Source organism: Camelus dromedarius, chromosome 12 (genome assembly GCF_036321535.1).
Source record: "Camelus dromedarius isolate mCamDro1 chromosome 12, mCamDro1.pat, whole genome shotgun sequence".
NCBI lineage: Eukaryota > Metazoa > Chordata > Mammalia > Artiodactyla > Camelidae > Camelus > Camelus dromedarius.
The window spans coordinates 4130252-4146584 of record NC_087447.1 but is presented as its reverse complement, the minus strand read 5'-3'; the positions used below and the strand labels follow the sequence as shown (position 1 = coordinate 4146584).

The window sequence follows — 16333 nt, the reverse complement described above, 5'->3', positions numbered from 1 at the left end:
GACCTGTGGGTCTAAGCCTTGGTCAGCCCTCAGCCAGCACGTCCTCTGAAGAGGGTCCTGGGGCCTGGGGGCCACTGCTCTGCCCTACCCTCTCCCCACCTGCTCTTAGCGCCTCCAGCTCTTCCTGCTGGCTTTGGGGGCTCAGTGCCACCCAGATCCCACCAGCCCCGTGTCCTCCTGACCACTCTTCCTCAAAGCCCAGCGCCCAGGTGGGCCACGAGCCCTGGTAGTTTTGGGGCGGATGCATGTGCGGGAGCAGTCCCCCCAGGACCGTGTCTGAACCCAGGAGTTTGCTCAACAGGCAGGTTCACGGGGGAGACGGGCTGCGCTGGCCAGGGTTATCTTAATCCCTGGTTTCCTTTGCTTCCCCTCCCAGCTCCCCTCCTGCTCCTGAAACAAATCTCAGAGGCCACCCCTCCCACCCCCCACAAAAACAGAGATTTTAGGACCCGGAAGCATCCTGGGCCTCATAGACTTTCCATTATGACCGAAGGGGCTCATTTCCTGATAGAGGAAAACCATCCTTTCGGCCTTATGCAACGTGGCTTGGCTGGGGAGCCCCCATTGTCCCTCACCCCCAGCCACAGACCAGCGGGTAAATGCTCCGATTTACTCGGAAACACGAGACACCTCATCCAGGCTTAGCCTCACTGACCGGTGAGTTCAGGTTACCCGGTGAGAAAGGTCGGAAATGAGGTGGGGGCTTGCGGGGGTGGGGGAGGGGGCGGGTGAGGAAGCAAAACTGCTCCTGGCCAGCGTCCTCCCCAGTGATGGCCAGATTCCCAAACTACAGCGGCCACCTGGCTCACAAAGCATTTGTTCATATCTGTGTTTGTGTGAGCGGCCTTCCCACAGCATTGCTGCAGCCACACGACTCTGTCACAGGAAGGGGACAACCTGCGACCTGCCCCTGAGGTCTCACAGGCTGGTGACTAGTGGTGTCCAAGCCCACGGACTGGACGAGGAGGGGAGCTTCTTCAGGGCAGCGATTTAATGCAGGGGAAGCGGCTGCTCTGGGGTCGACAGGCTCCGCCAAGGTCTGATGGGTCAGGGCAGCCGCTCTGTAGGATGATTTAAAAGAAGACTTACAAGTAACATCAAATCCTTCCTTTGGAGAAGTTGGTAGAGCAGGAGTTGGTGGTTTGGAGAAAGGGTGGAGATCCCAGTGTGGGTTCGGACTGGCTTTTTTGTGCTGTAATTTGTTAAAATACATGCCTCACAGGAATCAATTCACAACCATTTGCAAAGTGCCGATCACGGTGTGGTGGTGCTGCCAGTTGCCGAACCACTCTCTGATCTCCCTTCTCCCTAAGAAAACCCCAGAGGTCGATCCGATGGAAATGTGCCCAGCCAGGACTCCTGGCCTCCTGACTGCCTTGGAGTCCAGTGCCTCGTGATATCATTCTTGCCAGAGGGATGTAAGCATAAGTCAGCTAGGGATTTCCTGGTCAGTTTTGCTTTCCTAGTACAGGCATCGCTGCCTCCTCCTGGGCATTTTTCTTCTTCTTGGAGTTTGAGTTAAAGGCTGGAGGTGAAGCAGCCACCTTGGGCCATGAGGATTAGTGTACCCCCTCAGGATGTTGCTGTCAGAGGCATTTGGACGTTGATGGCACGCTGTTCCAACCCTTGCTAGTGGAGAAAATTAAGCCTCTGAAGGGAGTTTCAGACTCCCCTTGATTGACACGTACAGCATTCGGCATATAGCAGATTCTCAATAAAAGCTAAAACCACTCTTACTCTTGTCCAGGCCACCGAGGCCCAGAGAGAGGAAGTCACTTGCGGTGACATATCCAATAAGGGGGTGACTGATTCTCAAGCCCAGCACACTTTCCAATGCTCCCTGCCTGAAAGGACCTGAGTTCCTGTGGCCAAGATTCTGGAACCTTGAGGGTATGAATGTGGAATCAGGAGGCTTTTCACTCATTATTTTAGCAGGTGTCACTGAGCGGTAGTTCTGTTGTGTAAAGTCACTGCAAACACTGAGTGAGTGAAGACTGAACCACGGCTCCCAGGGGAGATACACGCTGGGTTCCCACCAGCCTCCAGTCCCAGCATTCGCGTCTACTGGTCAATACACAACTTTGTTTGATGGGTGTTTTTGTTTAAAGACACCGGCTTTAATAGATGCACTATTGAGTCATTAGCTTGGAATCCATGGCCAGACAGCGCTGTGACTCTGCCCAAATACTTACCTGACTCGTATTTTTTCCCCAGGGCACCTCTCAATCTCCTTGTGCTCTGCAACTTGACTGTGACTGGGGGCCATCATAGACAGTGAAATCGCCACCAAAAAGCACAAAGATGCAAAAATGGGGCACTGAGTAGACAAAAAGGACATCTGTTTACAGGGTCCAAGATCCAGCTGGCGGACGGTCGCTTTGCTGGACCTCAGCGGGGACCACGTGGGGCTGGCAATTCGGATGCTTCATTGCTCTGCCCACGTCTGCACGTGTTGGCCCAAGTACTTACTTTGTTGAGCGTTGATTCTGGGGACACGAGGAATTTTAGCGAGTAGGTGAACTTGCAAATATGGAATCCGTGGATAATGAGACTGGGCTGTTCTTACCGAACAGGACCTCAGCAGCAAAGACGAGGCAGCTTGGAGATGGACCTTGGGTGGGGAGGTCAGGGGAGGCTTCTCAGAAGGAGGAGGAATTAAAGTTGAAACCTGAAGGTGGTGCAGGAGACGGCTGTGAAAGCTGTGAAGAGTTCGGTGGTGTCTTTTCTCAAGGTCAAGGTCAGGTTCTCAAGAGCAAACGCTGTTTCATTCCTCATAATCTCGGGGCAGTGGGACTTCTCGCTGCCTTTCCTTTTGAGCTGCCCCGTGGCTAAACCTTCTTTTTGTAGCTTCTCCTGGATTGTTTATTTTTCTTCTTGTTTTGTTCTCTTCTCCTCCACTACTTCAGAACTCATGTATTTAACTTCTATTCTCTTAGTGGTGACCCTAGAGACTTTTACCAGGTGTAGCAAACTTTTTTTTTCCTTCAAAATTGTATTTTTTTATTGCACATTGCTAAAATCCAAAACAAGCAAACCTCAAGATAATAAACAATTATTTATTGGAAATTACTGCCTAATATATAAGACTAACAGCTTGCAACTATTAAGATTAATACATATGGCAAACCACATTTATGATACTTATTTTGTAGCAAATATCTTTGTATAAAACAAATGTTTATGTATTGCAAATGAGAAAAAGCGTAAGATTAATAATTTATGTTGGTCTTTAAATTGAGGTACGGTTGATTTACAAAGTTGTGTTAGTTTCGGATCAAGAGCAGCAAACTTTAAAGCGTCTAAATTAATCAATAGTTTAGACTCCTTCCAACTGAAGCAAAGCCTTAGAATCCGTCACCTCGCTTCTGATTTACATGTGATTATGTACTATATTTTATTTCTAATTTAACTTCGCCGAGTTAGACATGGTGTTTCTTGTTTTACGCACTCAATGTTTGTTTAGATTTACCCAAAATGGCCCGCGTGCCCTTTGCTTGTGGTTTTATTCCTTACATTTTGAATCTTCCTTCAGAAATTATTTCCCTCTGGCCTGAGCTATATCCTGTGGGATTGTCTTTACTGGCTCTCTGTTAGTGGCAAACGTCTAAATTTTTGCTTGTCTAAAAATAAATTGATCAACCTTTTTTTTTTCATGGTTTGTATTTTTGTGTGTCTTGTTAAGATGGCGCTGCCCTGAGGCTATGAAAATGTTACTGTGTATTGTTCTCTGAAAGTTTTATAGTTTTGCCTTTCACATGGACTCGTTAATCCATCTGCAGCTGATTTTCGTGTGAGATGTGAGGTAGGGGTCTGTGGTGGTCATTGGTGTTCTCCACCTAGTATTTAGGGGTCAAAATATTTCAGGCACGGGGTAGGATGCCAAGTCCCCACCAAGGTGTGTATCAAGTACCTATGCTGGGTAACAAGCCACCACAAACATAGTGGCTTCGAGCAGTGTCTGCTTGTAAACTCACAGTTCTTTCATGTGGAAGTCCAGGTGGATTTGGGTGGGTTCTCTGTCCAGATTCTCACAAGAGAGCAGGGATATGGTCTCGTCTGGAGGCTCTGGGGAGGAATTGGCTTCCAAGCTCATGTGGTTGTTGACAGAATTCAGTTCTCTGCATTTGTAGGGCCGCATTTTTCCTCTTTTCCCTGTTTGCTGGCTGTCAGCTGGGAGCCACTGTCTTTCTCAGCTCCTAGAAGCTGCCCTGGGATCCTAGTCACGTGCCCCCTCTTCCTCCTCCCACCCTGGCAGCTAACCTCTTCAAAGCCAGCGGGGGCATCACTCCTCTCTGCTGCAACAGTCTTATATGGCGTAACTTCCTGAATTGTGGGAGTGATTATTCCATCACATTTGCATCTGCCCCATCACATGCCACTTCCCGGGAGAAGCTTTAAGAGCCATGGGTGGCTTTTCTCATGATCCTCCCTCCACCTTGGTCATCGGGGAATACTGACTGTGTTGTGTCTTCCTTTCCAATCTTTATGCATGTAACTTATTTTTCCTGCCTCACTGTCCCTATTAGGGCCTTTAGTACAGTTGATAAATTTGACCACATTCCATTTAGAATTCACGGCCATGGAAACAACATAAAAAGCGTGAAAAGATAAACTGCAAACTTAGAGGCGATACTGCATAGACAAAGAATCAGTAGGAAGAGGAGGAATGTTTTTTAAAAAACATTGATTATTATTATTTTGGTTTTTGGTTCTTTATTTTGGGGGGCTGTAATTAGGTTTATCTACTTATTTACTTATTTTAATGGAGGTACTGGGGTTTGAACCCAGGACCTCGTACATGCTAAACATGCGCTCTAACACTGAGCTATGCCCTCCCTAGAGAAGGAATGTTTTAATACAGGTTTTATTATGATTTGAGTATGGCGAGGCCGACAGACTGGGAGGCAGCTGCCGTTGGAAAGATGGTTTGTCACTCACAGAGCCCAAGAGAAGGCAGCCCATGACCGCATGGGACCGCACGGGGCCGCACGGGGAAGCACCAATGTTGGCCGGGAAAGGGGGCATGGGCAAGGACCTTTACTGTGGGCTCCATGGGAAGGAACAGGCGAGTCAGGGGAATCAGGCTGAGGACAGGTGAGGTGGAATGCCTCCAGCGGGCTCTGGGGCACAGGGGCTGTTCCTAGTTACCTGGTACCTGCCCTGGGGTGATTAGGGCAGGGGGAGTGGCCCTGAGTGTGAGATCCCAGTAAAGAAGGTGGTCAGGCTTTAGGCTCTGCATGGTTGGTTTGTATTTGAGAAGTGAGCTCACAGGTGGGTCGCTTGCCCTCCATGGGAACCGGCTAAGCCTGGGAGTGGCAGTCCCTCCAGGATCAGCAAGGCAGTAGGTGTCAAAGCATCAGAATACAGAAAATAGAAGACGTGGCTAATACACTGAAGAATGCCTAAAAATCAGTAAGAAAGAGAAACAGCCCAGGAGGCCAGAGACTCAGTTGCAGCTTCACAGGAGTGGGAACCCGGTATGAAAAATAAAAACAAAGGCGCACATTAAAACTACAGCAAGACACCATTTCTCATCCGGCAGGTCGGCAAACATGAACAAGCTGCTGCTGGAGGTGAACCTGGTGCTACCACTCTGGAAACCAGTGAGGCATTTTTCTCATGAAGTTAAAGATACGTGTTCCCTTTAACCAAGCATGTGCCTTCACAGATACATTCCTCAGAAAAAAGTCTAGCATAAGCCTTTGTTTAAACAGTTTTGGCTGACTGTACAATTTTAGGTGGTCGTTTTACTCCAGCACCTTGAAGTGTTGGTACCCCCACATTCTGCTTCCCCCCTGTTGCCGAGAAGTCAACTGCGGGTCTCGCTGGCTCTTCAACCCCACGCTGCCCCCCTCCCCCCAGCTGATTCTAGGATTTTCTCTCCTGTAATCATCACTCCCGATGCTCTGTAATGGTTGATTTGGGTTCTTGAAATCATGAGTCGGACTCATAGCCAAAGTTGTTTCCATTCATCCCATGCCTGTGTTTTCATTGGTGTGTGAAAGTCACATTACAAACCCTCCACAAAGCCCTGCACCTGTCTCTCCCTTCCTACCCAGCAGGCGCACCCACTTAACTCCCCGTTACTGTAGTAATGAAGGCTCTCCTCAATCTTTCTGCCGCCTGACCAATCCTGGTGCTTCCTTGCGTGGCCCTGCGTGGTGTGATGGGTCCTTCTCCCCTCCTTTCTGGGAACTAGTAATAATAAACGCTCCTTTCGAGGCAGTAGCCTGTGTGTATGCCATCTTCACTGGCCTGATTAAAACAAAATCCAGGTACGCTCTAATTCACCTGAGCTACGCTGGTGTCCTTGAGATGCTTGAATCTGCGGATTGGTGTCTGTCATCAGCTCAGAACATTTCTCAGCTACTTTCCCTCCAGATTCAGTCTTTACTGTGTCTTCTCCCTGTAGATCTGTGGCTCTTACTGACTGAGAAAAATGCACAATGTGAGAATTGTGAGTTAAGTTTTATTTGGGGCAAAATGAGGACTGTGGCCCAGGAGACAGCCTTTCAGATAACACTGAGGAGCTGCTCTGAAGAGACGGGGGAAGGTCAGTGTATGTGTGATTTTAGTGATGGGGGTACGTGCAATCACGCGTGCATTTTGGCAGAAGGTCTTGAGGAGTAGATATTTCCGTTAATGATTTTAGTGCTTTTCTAGACATGAGAAGATGCAAGAATTTGGGCTCCTAAAATCTCCTGAAAAATGTCCAACTTCCTGAAGGCCTGTTCTGCCAGGTTTTCCCAGAGCACAGAGCACCTCACTCCTGATCTCCGCCCTGCACTCCTCTCAGGCTGTGTTGAGGTCAGTGACTGCAGGGGTTGTGGCTTCATCCTCACAGAGGCAGATGGCAAGTGGTAATTTTTAGTTGGCACCCTGCATTTTACCTTGCACTCTGTTCCCCAGGCATCACAGGGCTGACCTGAACAGAGCAGAGGATGCCAAAGAACAGGGGAAAAGAGAAGGTGGAAGAAACTGGCACAGAGGTGCCTCCCCTTGGAGCTGTGTGGTCTCCGGTGGAGCTGAGACCCAGAAGCTGTCCTTCCTGACAGGGTTCCCGTCCATCTTCCATGAGCTATCCTATGGCCGGCAACACTCCTGGGCTAGCCTGTGTGGTCTCCCGTCCCAGGTATCTGAACACTGTCACCTACTGGAGACAATGGAGACTCCAGGAGGCACATGGACATGAGCCCCTCGGGTGGCTGTGAGAGTGTGGTACTTCTGAGGTGACAGGGGACCCTCCCTGTGGCAATGAGGCACTTTCTGTGGCTCAGTGCAACTTCAAGAGCCCATGAGTGTTACTGCGTCCCACGCCTGCTGCCCTCCAGCCTGCCCTGAGGGACACACACACGTCAAAAAGTCACTTTGTGTGCGCACAGTGGGCCTCACAAGTGTCTTCTCTTCCTTGTCCCACATCATTTCCCTCCGATTTTTATTTAGAAATCGAGAGAGAGAATCTAGGCCAGGTCATGCTTGGGAAACCGCTGAGATTTTTCTCCCTTCTACTCAGTGCATATCTTTTACCTTAAAAAAAATTTAAAACCATTAGGTCATCTTCCCCCACCCCCCCTTCCTTTTTTTATTTCTGGGAAAATCTTCATTTTGTGTGTTTCTCAAGCATCTTGCCGTCTGTCTCAGAGGAGACCGGATCACTTCCTCCCAGTGGCTCTCAAAATTCCTGCTGGTTTTATCTCTTGCAAATGCCTTAGTGCTGCAAAGCAAATTCCGCCTCCCTCTGTCTCTCCACTGGCCTCTCCATGAAAAAGAAAGGGCCCCCCGGCTCTCGGTGAGGTCTTTCTGCAACCCAGATACATCCCCCTACCCCGCACCCGCCCCTTCAAAGGTGCCTCCTCCGCGCAGGCACCAGCCTCTCTGCCTGTTAACTCTTTCAAAGAGCGTTTGTCGGTGTGTGAAAGCTGTCTGGGTTCATTGATAAAAAAAGGTATTGTTTTGGGGGCTGCTGAATGTGTTAATGAGTAGTAGCAGGCAGTCCTCAGTGTCTGCAAAGGTCTGTGGTTACCTCTCACCTACTTGTTGCCTTAAAAGGCGAACTGATGTCTGGGGAGCGACGCCCCCACCCCCTTCCCAACCAGCACACCCTTCATGGAACAGGCTGGCAGGCAGGATGCTAATTCTCCCCAAACCCCAAAGAGTTAAGTCCCAGTGGTTAATATTCCTCTCTTTGGCCCCCTTGTCCTGTATTCTAATGTATGAACTCCCGCATTCAGATGTGAGCAAGCCGCATGTGCCTCTGGGGGCTTGCCGACAGCTTGCCTCCCCTGGGTGACATGGCTGGTCTCTGCTGAAATGTTGGTAGAAACACAATTTTATAAACACTTAAGGCTCACCTCGATGTGAGCCTCTATGGGGCCAGGCACGTATTTGCAACTCACGTTCCAAGAGAGGTTCACTTTGTCCCTTCCCGTCCGGGGATTCTCAGTCCGAGGTGAGAAAAACGAAGCAAGGATATTAAGAATTCTGACAAGGTAGACTGAATAAATTGTGTTTTCTTTGTGAGCCTTAATCCGGTGTTGTATTGGCTTCTCGGACATGGCTAATTTATTTGGAATTTCATTCTGTTCCTGACAGCGTCCTTGACTAGCTGTTTGATCACCCCGAGCAAAGTTACATACCAGCTTTCAACTGCTGGAAGGGCAGGGGCGTGAGTTTTCTCAAGTGCGTTCTCCCGGCCGGCTTTATGCTCGCAGGAGGACGTTGCAAACGGCTGGGGCCGCCGTCCCTTGTTAGGGAGAAAACCCGGCCCGCGCAGGGGTCTCCCTCAATGAGGAAACGTTCCACTTTCCCCCACTCGTCCCACTGTTTGGGATTTTAATCTGCTTTTGTGTCGCAGGAAGAAAGAAGATTAATTTTCACCCGTCTGTGAGGAGGGAGCGTTTCAGTGGAGACCCGGTTTGAAATGCTGCTTCTGTTAATTTCAGCACTACCCCCCCCCCCACGCCGCCAGCAGGGTTTTGAGATGCAAAATTCTCAAGGGAAGAGGTAAATCGCCCCAGACCTTCTTAGGGTGCTAACTCCGGGGTCTCCATCAAGCCTTGGGCCTCCAGCATCTTGCGGTCCATCTTGGTGGAGATATGAGTTGACACTCACTCATTTATACGTGTTTGCTCTTTCTTTCTTTCTTCCTTTCTTCCAACAGCAAGTGTGTCTTGCTTTTGCCAAAAGAAAAAATATTGACAGTGATTTTCAAGAAGCCTCCAGCCTGTCTGAGACTCTCACTCTCAGCACAGTTACAGATGGCGGTTTTATAGCGTGGGCAGAATTCGGTCTCATAGAAACACGGGCTCCTTTCACCGGGCTTCTTGACGTCGACCCCTGAACGTGGTCCTGCTGGATGCCTTCCAGGTGTGGGACCTGTGCTCAGCCTTGTTTGGTGTGGTGCGCGTTTGCGTGCTGGCAACACAGACAAGATTTCAGAGGGCACGAGTGCTGTGATGAACGTAGGAAACGAAAGTAACCAGCCAAACGCCAGGGTGAGAGGCTGGCCGGTACCTGGACGTAAGAATTCAGCTTGCTCACCGGGCCCTGCCTTCGAGTCAGGGAAGTCCACTGGGTCTTGGTGACATTCGGGCAGGACTTTTACCTCCTGCAAAGCGCTCTGATCCTGGCCCTGCCTGCAGAACACGTGGGAGGGGCTGTGGTCCCCTTTCACGGATGAGGAAGGTGCAGCCCAGAGCACCGCCATTGACACCTTGATGGACACACAGCTTGTTTAGGGCAGCAACTTGAATGGGGCCTGGGGCTTGTTCCAGGGCCGTGACCCCAGCAAGAGCAGGTCCTGGGTGGGGACACGGCTGTCCTCCTCGGCCCTCCCCCAGGGACCTCACCTGTGGAAAGGGGTCACCTGCTGGACGTTTTGTTAGGAGGTGATGCTGGTTGCTGCCTCAGTGCTTGGGCACGGGGTGCGGGGAGACTCCCTGGCCCTTTACAGTGCTGAAAATAACCCAGGTCCCCTAGTCCGACCTCATCGACCCAGGGCGGGAGCCTCTGCATGCTGGGCTCTGCGAATCCTGGTAAACTGCAGCCCCCACTGACGGGGTGCTCGGATTGCCATGGGCTGCGTTCCCTGGGAAGGTGATTTAGAGCGCACCCTGGAGGAGGGGGAGTTGGAGGGGAGGGCAGGAGGAAGGAGGGGAGAAACCGAGAACAAGTGTGACTCTAGGCACAGTCCTGGGTCACTGTGCTTTTGAAGGGGCATTCTGGGTGCCGTGCGACCTTTGAGTTTGTCCCGACCCCCGGCAGGGGATTGAGCTTTCATCCCCTCACCCCATGATCGGTCCTTGCTGAAGGACAGCCTGGGGCAGACGGAAACCCCTGGGGACTCGGATTCTCTGCACAGGGGCGGCTCCTGCAGCCAAGGACAGCCTTGGAGAAAAGTCATATCAGGAGCAAAGGACTGTGGGAGCCGGAGGCAAGGTGCGCAGAGACAGGCGAAAGGGCCCCGGGGCTCGGGGTGGGGGGCCCTGGCGCCCCACCCCCGCCGCCACTGCTAATTGTGGGGCGATGAGCATTTCCTCCCCGCTGACAGGGGCGCTCTTGGCACCCACTCCACGGGAGACTGTGGGCGTGCACGTTCATTACCACCTATGACCCTCCTCACGTGGGCGACAGCCACCTTAGCCGTCCGAGGTCCCTGCACCTGCATCAGGTGGGCCCTTCCAGGAGAAGGCGTCCCTGGGACAGCCGGACACTGTCCCGGGAAGGGGGCAATTCGCTTCCTCTCCTGAAGGGTGCACTGACCTTGGCCATCTGAATAGGAAGGGGGAGGCCTCCATGACCCTGGACGCCACGTGACCGGGGCGATGTTGACTTTGTGTGTCTGATAGTGTGCTCACAAACAGAGACTTTTATCCAAGGCCACCTTGTCCCTGCTGCTGGGTCGTGGGCTGCAGGGTAGGAGGCTGAGGACGGGCCCTGCCGCAGCAAGCGCCCCTTCCCCGGGCGGCCCCAGGACGCCCCCCCGGAGACGCTGGCCTCGCAGGTAAGTGAGACGCCGCGGAGCTGGCTGCTTCCCTTCCCTGAGCTTGGCTGCTCTCCTCTGGGCCTTCACGCCACGCGCAGGGGCGTTCTTGGGGAGAGGGGTCTTGCGTACGGTCCTGGGGACTTTCTGCAACATCCCGGAAGCCATTATCAAGTCTGCACGTTCTGGGGGATGCTCTGATTACTGATGCCACGTTGGTCTCCCACGATCGGAATTCCCATGTGTGATTGACGGGAGCGTCAAATCTCCACGCAGGGCAAATAAGCCCAGGGCTGAATGTTACCCGAGAGTCTATTCCACAAAAGCGCCGGATGCCTGGCCAGGGCCACCGGCTGGCCGCTCTCTCTGCCGACAGAGGCGGAAAGGAGTGTTTGCCCTCAGAGGCACGGCGTGCTTTAGAGACAGCCTTGGCCGGTCAGGGTGATGTCTGAGGTCCAGGGATGAGGGGCTTGAGGAGGGAAGCAGGTGGGGTCTCACTGTGGGTTTGGCCTGCAGCAGTGTCCACATGCTCACGGGGTCATCACTATGAGACCATGAGCGAGCGCCGTCCTCCCTCCACACTGCCCACCTTGGGCTGGGCTCCCTGTCAAAGCCTTCGCATTCACTTCTTAGACAGAACCTTCCAGAAAGGCTGGGCGGGAGCACATTCTCATTTTGTAGGTAAAGGAGAAATTCAGGACCTGGCTCCACGTGGCCCACAGCCCTGGAGACCCCGCAGCTTCCTCCCTGGCTCAGGACCTGGGGTGGACTGTTCCCCGGTGAGAACGCGGCTGGACCCAGCACCCGGCGTGCAGGGGCTGGGCTGCCCGCCCTCCGGCTCGCACCCCTTTGTGTCCTGGGACCAGGGCTTCGGGGTTGGAAGAGGGGCCCAGGCTGTCTCCTCATCTACGGAAAACTTGACTATGAAAGATCAGAGATGAACTTGGGGATGGATGGAGTCTGTGGAGGGGTGTGTGCCCTGGAGCGTGGCATACACACACATGCATGTGTCTGTGCTGTGTGTGTGTACACATGTGTTCTTGTGTGTGTATGTGTGTACATGGCAGGCAGAGAAAGGCAGGCGGACACTGTTATTTCAGAAGTGCTGTGGGGACATCTCTGAGGGCATCCTCTTTGGGGAGAGGAAGGCAGTCGCCGCTCCATGCCCGGGCACTGAACTGGTCCTGTGTGACCATCATCCTTCAAAGCAGACGTTGTCACTTGCCTCCCTTTCCAATATGGATCGTGTCCCAAGGGGATGAGCCGATTGCTTGGTCACCAGTCGCTCAGTGAGTCTGTGATGGGACCCGGCTTGAGGCCGTGAGGGATGTGAGCAGACCACCGCAGGACTGACCCGTCCCGCCTGGCGTGGGTGTCGTCCAGGGCTCTTGGTGGGCCGGTGGCAGGGGAGGGGTGAGCTGGGGGTGGTCCTGGGCCCCAGCCCTTGCTGGGTATTAAGCAGGTTCTCCTCCTGGGCTGCCTCGTGGCAGCCTGCGCGGAACCCCACACTGCCGGGAGGTGTGGGCCTTTGAGATGCTGGCGGCCCCTGTGCTCATCAAGCTGTGCCTGGGGTCGCCTCTGGGCTCCGAGCGGGCTGATCTCACCTTCTATCCCCTCTCCACCCCTTTCTTTTGCACAGCTCCCGCCTGCCCTCCCGCTGGGCTCCCGGCCCCTCCCGCCGGGCCTGCTGCTGCTGCAGGGACCCCGGCCGCTGGACAGCGCCGGCCTCCAGAAGTGACAGCTAATTGGGGAGAGAAAGGGCCCGATTGTCTGGCGGGGCCGGAAGAGCCGGCGTGGGCGGCTGAAAGCGCCGGGAGAAGGTGGCCAGCTTCGCCCAGCAGCTGCCGCCGGGGACGTTTGGAGATTACGTCAGCGCTGGCGGAGGGGGGAGCCTCCCGCCCGGGCCCCTGACAATGCGGCCCTTGTCGGCCCCGAGAGCCGCTCGCTGGGGATGAATGGCGCGGGGCCTCTTCTCCAAGGAGGCTGCTCGGCGGCCCCGATCTGTCCTCTCCTGCCAGGGAGGCCCCTGGGTTGGGGCGTGGAGGGAACAGGATTGGTCCCTTAGAGAGGCTGCGGGCCTCGGAGACCCCCGGCTGGACTGAGCTCCCAGCCCAGGCTTCTGGCCACACGGCCGGCACTTGGCAGAGAGGGGTTGGGAGTCCTGGGCTTGGCCAGGCTTCCGACTGACAGCACCGTGTGGCTGCTGCTCTGGGGGTGTTCAGCCTTGGCATGGCCTCCTGGTTCGGGGGGAGCATGGCCCCCGACCCGCTCATGGTCCTGCTGGTCATCATTCTGCTGGCACGCTTCATTCTGTGGTCCTGCCTCGTGACATACATTGATTATAAACTGGCCCGGCGGCAGCCCCGCAAACCCAAGGAGGACTAGGGCCTCTGTTGGCCAGTGTCCTCCAGCTCCGGGTACCAGAAGGCCATCCCTCCAGGAGGGTGCTGTCCCAGAGCTGTCCTGTCCTGGGGCTGTGGGTGGGTGTGGGGAGGTGGGCACAAGGCATGTACACCACCCCCCACATCACACCCACAGGGTGGAGGTGGACCTGCCCCACCTGGACTGCCCAGAGGTGTCCTGGTCGCATTCCGTGCCCCATGTCGGGGGAGAGAGGGCCCACCCCTGCCTTCCTGTCCACCAGGTTTTGAGATCCCCTGTCGAAGTGAGTGATCCTGGGGGTGGGTCTTGCGCTAAGACTTTCTCTGCTTCCAATTCGTTATAAATACTTTTGCTGGAAGAGGTGGGGGTGAACTGGGGGGTTGGGTGGGGGAGCGGCAAGGACAGATGAGACCACAAGACAGCCCTGCCATCAAAAGCCACCCCCGATTCGGTCTCCTGCAGCTACAGGAGTAAGCACAGACAGCACCTTTGTTTCCCCAGAGCAGACCCTGGGAGGGTCTCAAGACAGATTGTGACTTTGAGTCCAAGTCCAGCTCTGGTTGATCTCTTTCCCCATCTCTTAAAAGGGGGCGATAGTCCCTGCCCCCTCCTTCAGGAGGTCAGCAGGAGGGTCAGGTAAGGGGTCAGGTGGGCCACCCTTTGCCCCCTGAAATCTGCAAACTGCCAGACATGTGGAGGACAATTCAGTGGAGGACAATTCAGTGGAGAAGTCACGGGACCCGGGGCCCTCTGTTCCTTTGTGGCTGAGACACGCCTAAGACAGACTGGCAGCTGGGGTAACTTGACTGGAGCCCACGATTCCAGTGCCCCTGTGCCTGCCTCCCGCCACACCAGACTTAAGAGGAAGCATGTGGTGGCTTGGTGCCTCTCAACCTTGTGGTAGATTTGAATCACTGGGAAATTTTGGCAACTCCAATGGCCAAGCCCCTTAGACCGAGAATCATCGGCTGATTCAAGATGTTCCCGTGAATTTCGAAAGGACTTGGGTCAGCGTGGAGTCTTAGGTGGCCGTTAGGGAGCTGGAGTTGCTGAGCTGGGTGAGCAGGCACTCGGGCCCCCTCAGCTGGGAGCCACCCACTTTGCAGCGTCCTGGCAGAAGGGGCCACAGGTGTGAGCCAGCGATGCGGCACTGCTGTTTCCATGGGAACCTTTGAACTCACCCGTGCAGAGAATACTCACCTGTTTTGCTTCTGAAGGACCTGCCATGTTCAAGAGAAGCACAGGGTTTGGGCAGCCGGTCAGCTGGAGCAATGACCTGGGGGGGGCCTGACAACCAGAGAGAGATTTGATGGTGAGGTGTCTGGGGGCGATCTGCAGAGGACTTGCATGAGGGTCTCTTCTTACTGATGCCCACCTGGAGAGCCGGCATAGGGTGGGTTGCTGTGCACTGGCTGGTTTGTCTGGGCCTGCTGGGCGGCTGGCCTCCGGGCAGTTGGGTTCGCCTGTGGCCGAGCAGAGCTCGGGTTCGGCTGTGCGAGGACAGCTGGCCACGAGGTGGCTGAGGGCTCCGATCGCAGGGTCAGGGAGCGGCGTTCTCATTCTCTTCAGGGAAAATGCCATCCAAATTCTTTAAACTGATCACGTATGATTTTGCTGATTTCTCTAAGGAAGAGGAATCACACTTACTGTCACGATCGTGTTCTGAGGGAGGGAGGGGGCCAGGCTTTCTGGTGTGCCCAGTACTGGCTGGTTTTAAAGCTGAAAGTCCCACGGCCTGAGACACCCCTCCATCCTGGGCAAAGCAGCCCCTCGTATGGAGGGAAAAGTCAGACATTCACGTGATATGCTGGATTCTGGCCCGTTGCTGACTGTGTGTGACCTGCGTGTAGCCTGCATGTGACCCGTGTGTTCACGTGGGCAGACAGAACGACACCTCCACACACACATGTGGTTCACCACTTGGTTCGTGGGCTGGAATCCTGGGGCTGGAACTGGGGAGGGCACACGCTCTTCTGTTGGGGTTGATGGCAGAGGGGATGGGGCTTAAGGCAGCTGCCAATCTGGAACCACTGAAGAAGACAGGGGTCTGCCAACATTATTTGAACTCCTTTCCAGCTACACTGGCCAATGCGTTTCTTTTTTTCTTTTCTTTAATCTGGTTTACGTTGGCCTCTGTCACTTGCAACTGAATTTCATCAGAATTTCATGAGAATTGCTCCTCAGAGTACAAGCCCTCTGCATCCACGTGTCAGCCACCCACAGCCTCGTGACGTGTACCTGGCGCAGCACAGGTGCTCCAGCCACTGTGGCCGAGGGGATGCGAGGCGGTGCCCTGGCCCATAACGGCAGCAAGTGTATTCAGTCACATAATGGATACGTAGACACACCATGGTTAAACAAGAGAAATTTTTTCTTTTTTTTCCCCCAAGTGTAGCAAGAAGTCTGGCATTTGACATTCTCAGGTTGTAGGATATCATCAAGGACCTAGACCCTTCCATGTATCTGCTCTGCCATCCTTAGCATGTAGCTTTGGTCTTTATGGTTACAAGAAGGCTGCAGCTACTCCAGGCATCTTGAGCAAGTTCCAGGCAGGAAGAAAGGGAGAGGTATCTACATCAGGGAAGCAAAGTTTCCCAGAAACCCTTAGTTTTACAAGTTATGAACTAAAACTATGTCACATGGCATCCTTAGATCCTGAGAAATGGTTCCTCGGCCGTTCTTTGTAATCGCAGTCTTTACACAGGACGCTATTCTGGATATTTGGGTATCTTCTGTGGCCCCTTTGTGTGCCAGCTCTGCCCTTGTCTGCTGTTCAGGAATAGCGGCTGTGCCCAGCTGTCCTTAGCAGCCCCACCTTGGAATCAGGGGCTGGAGCTTCTCAGGGCTCCTTGGGGGCTCCTAAAATTTTGTTCCAAAAGAAAGTCTAAGGAAGAAAAAGACCTGTTCCTTCTTAAAGAAGCATGGAGATGTTCCTTTCCTCACAGCTGGCAGCAACAGCCTGCAGCACAC

At 53.7% G+C, this 16333-nt stretch overlaps 1 protein-coding gene across 1 annotated transcript; it reads left to right on the top strand.

The window, feature by feature from the left end:
* Positions 1-13146: 13146 nt before the first annotated feature.
* On the top strand, positions 13147-13692 carry SMIM38 (small integral membrane protein 38). The gene has a single exon (XM_064491816.1). The coding sequence runs from the start codon at positions 13211-13213 to the stop codon at positions 13364-13366; it is 156 nt and encodes a 51-aa protein (XP_064347886.1). The 5' UTR covers positions 13147-13210; the 3' UTR covers positions 13367-13692.
* Positions 13693-16333: the final 2641 nt, after the last annotated feature.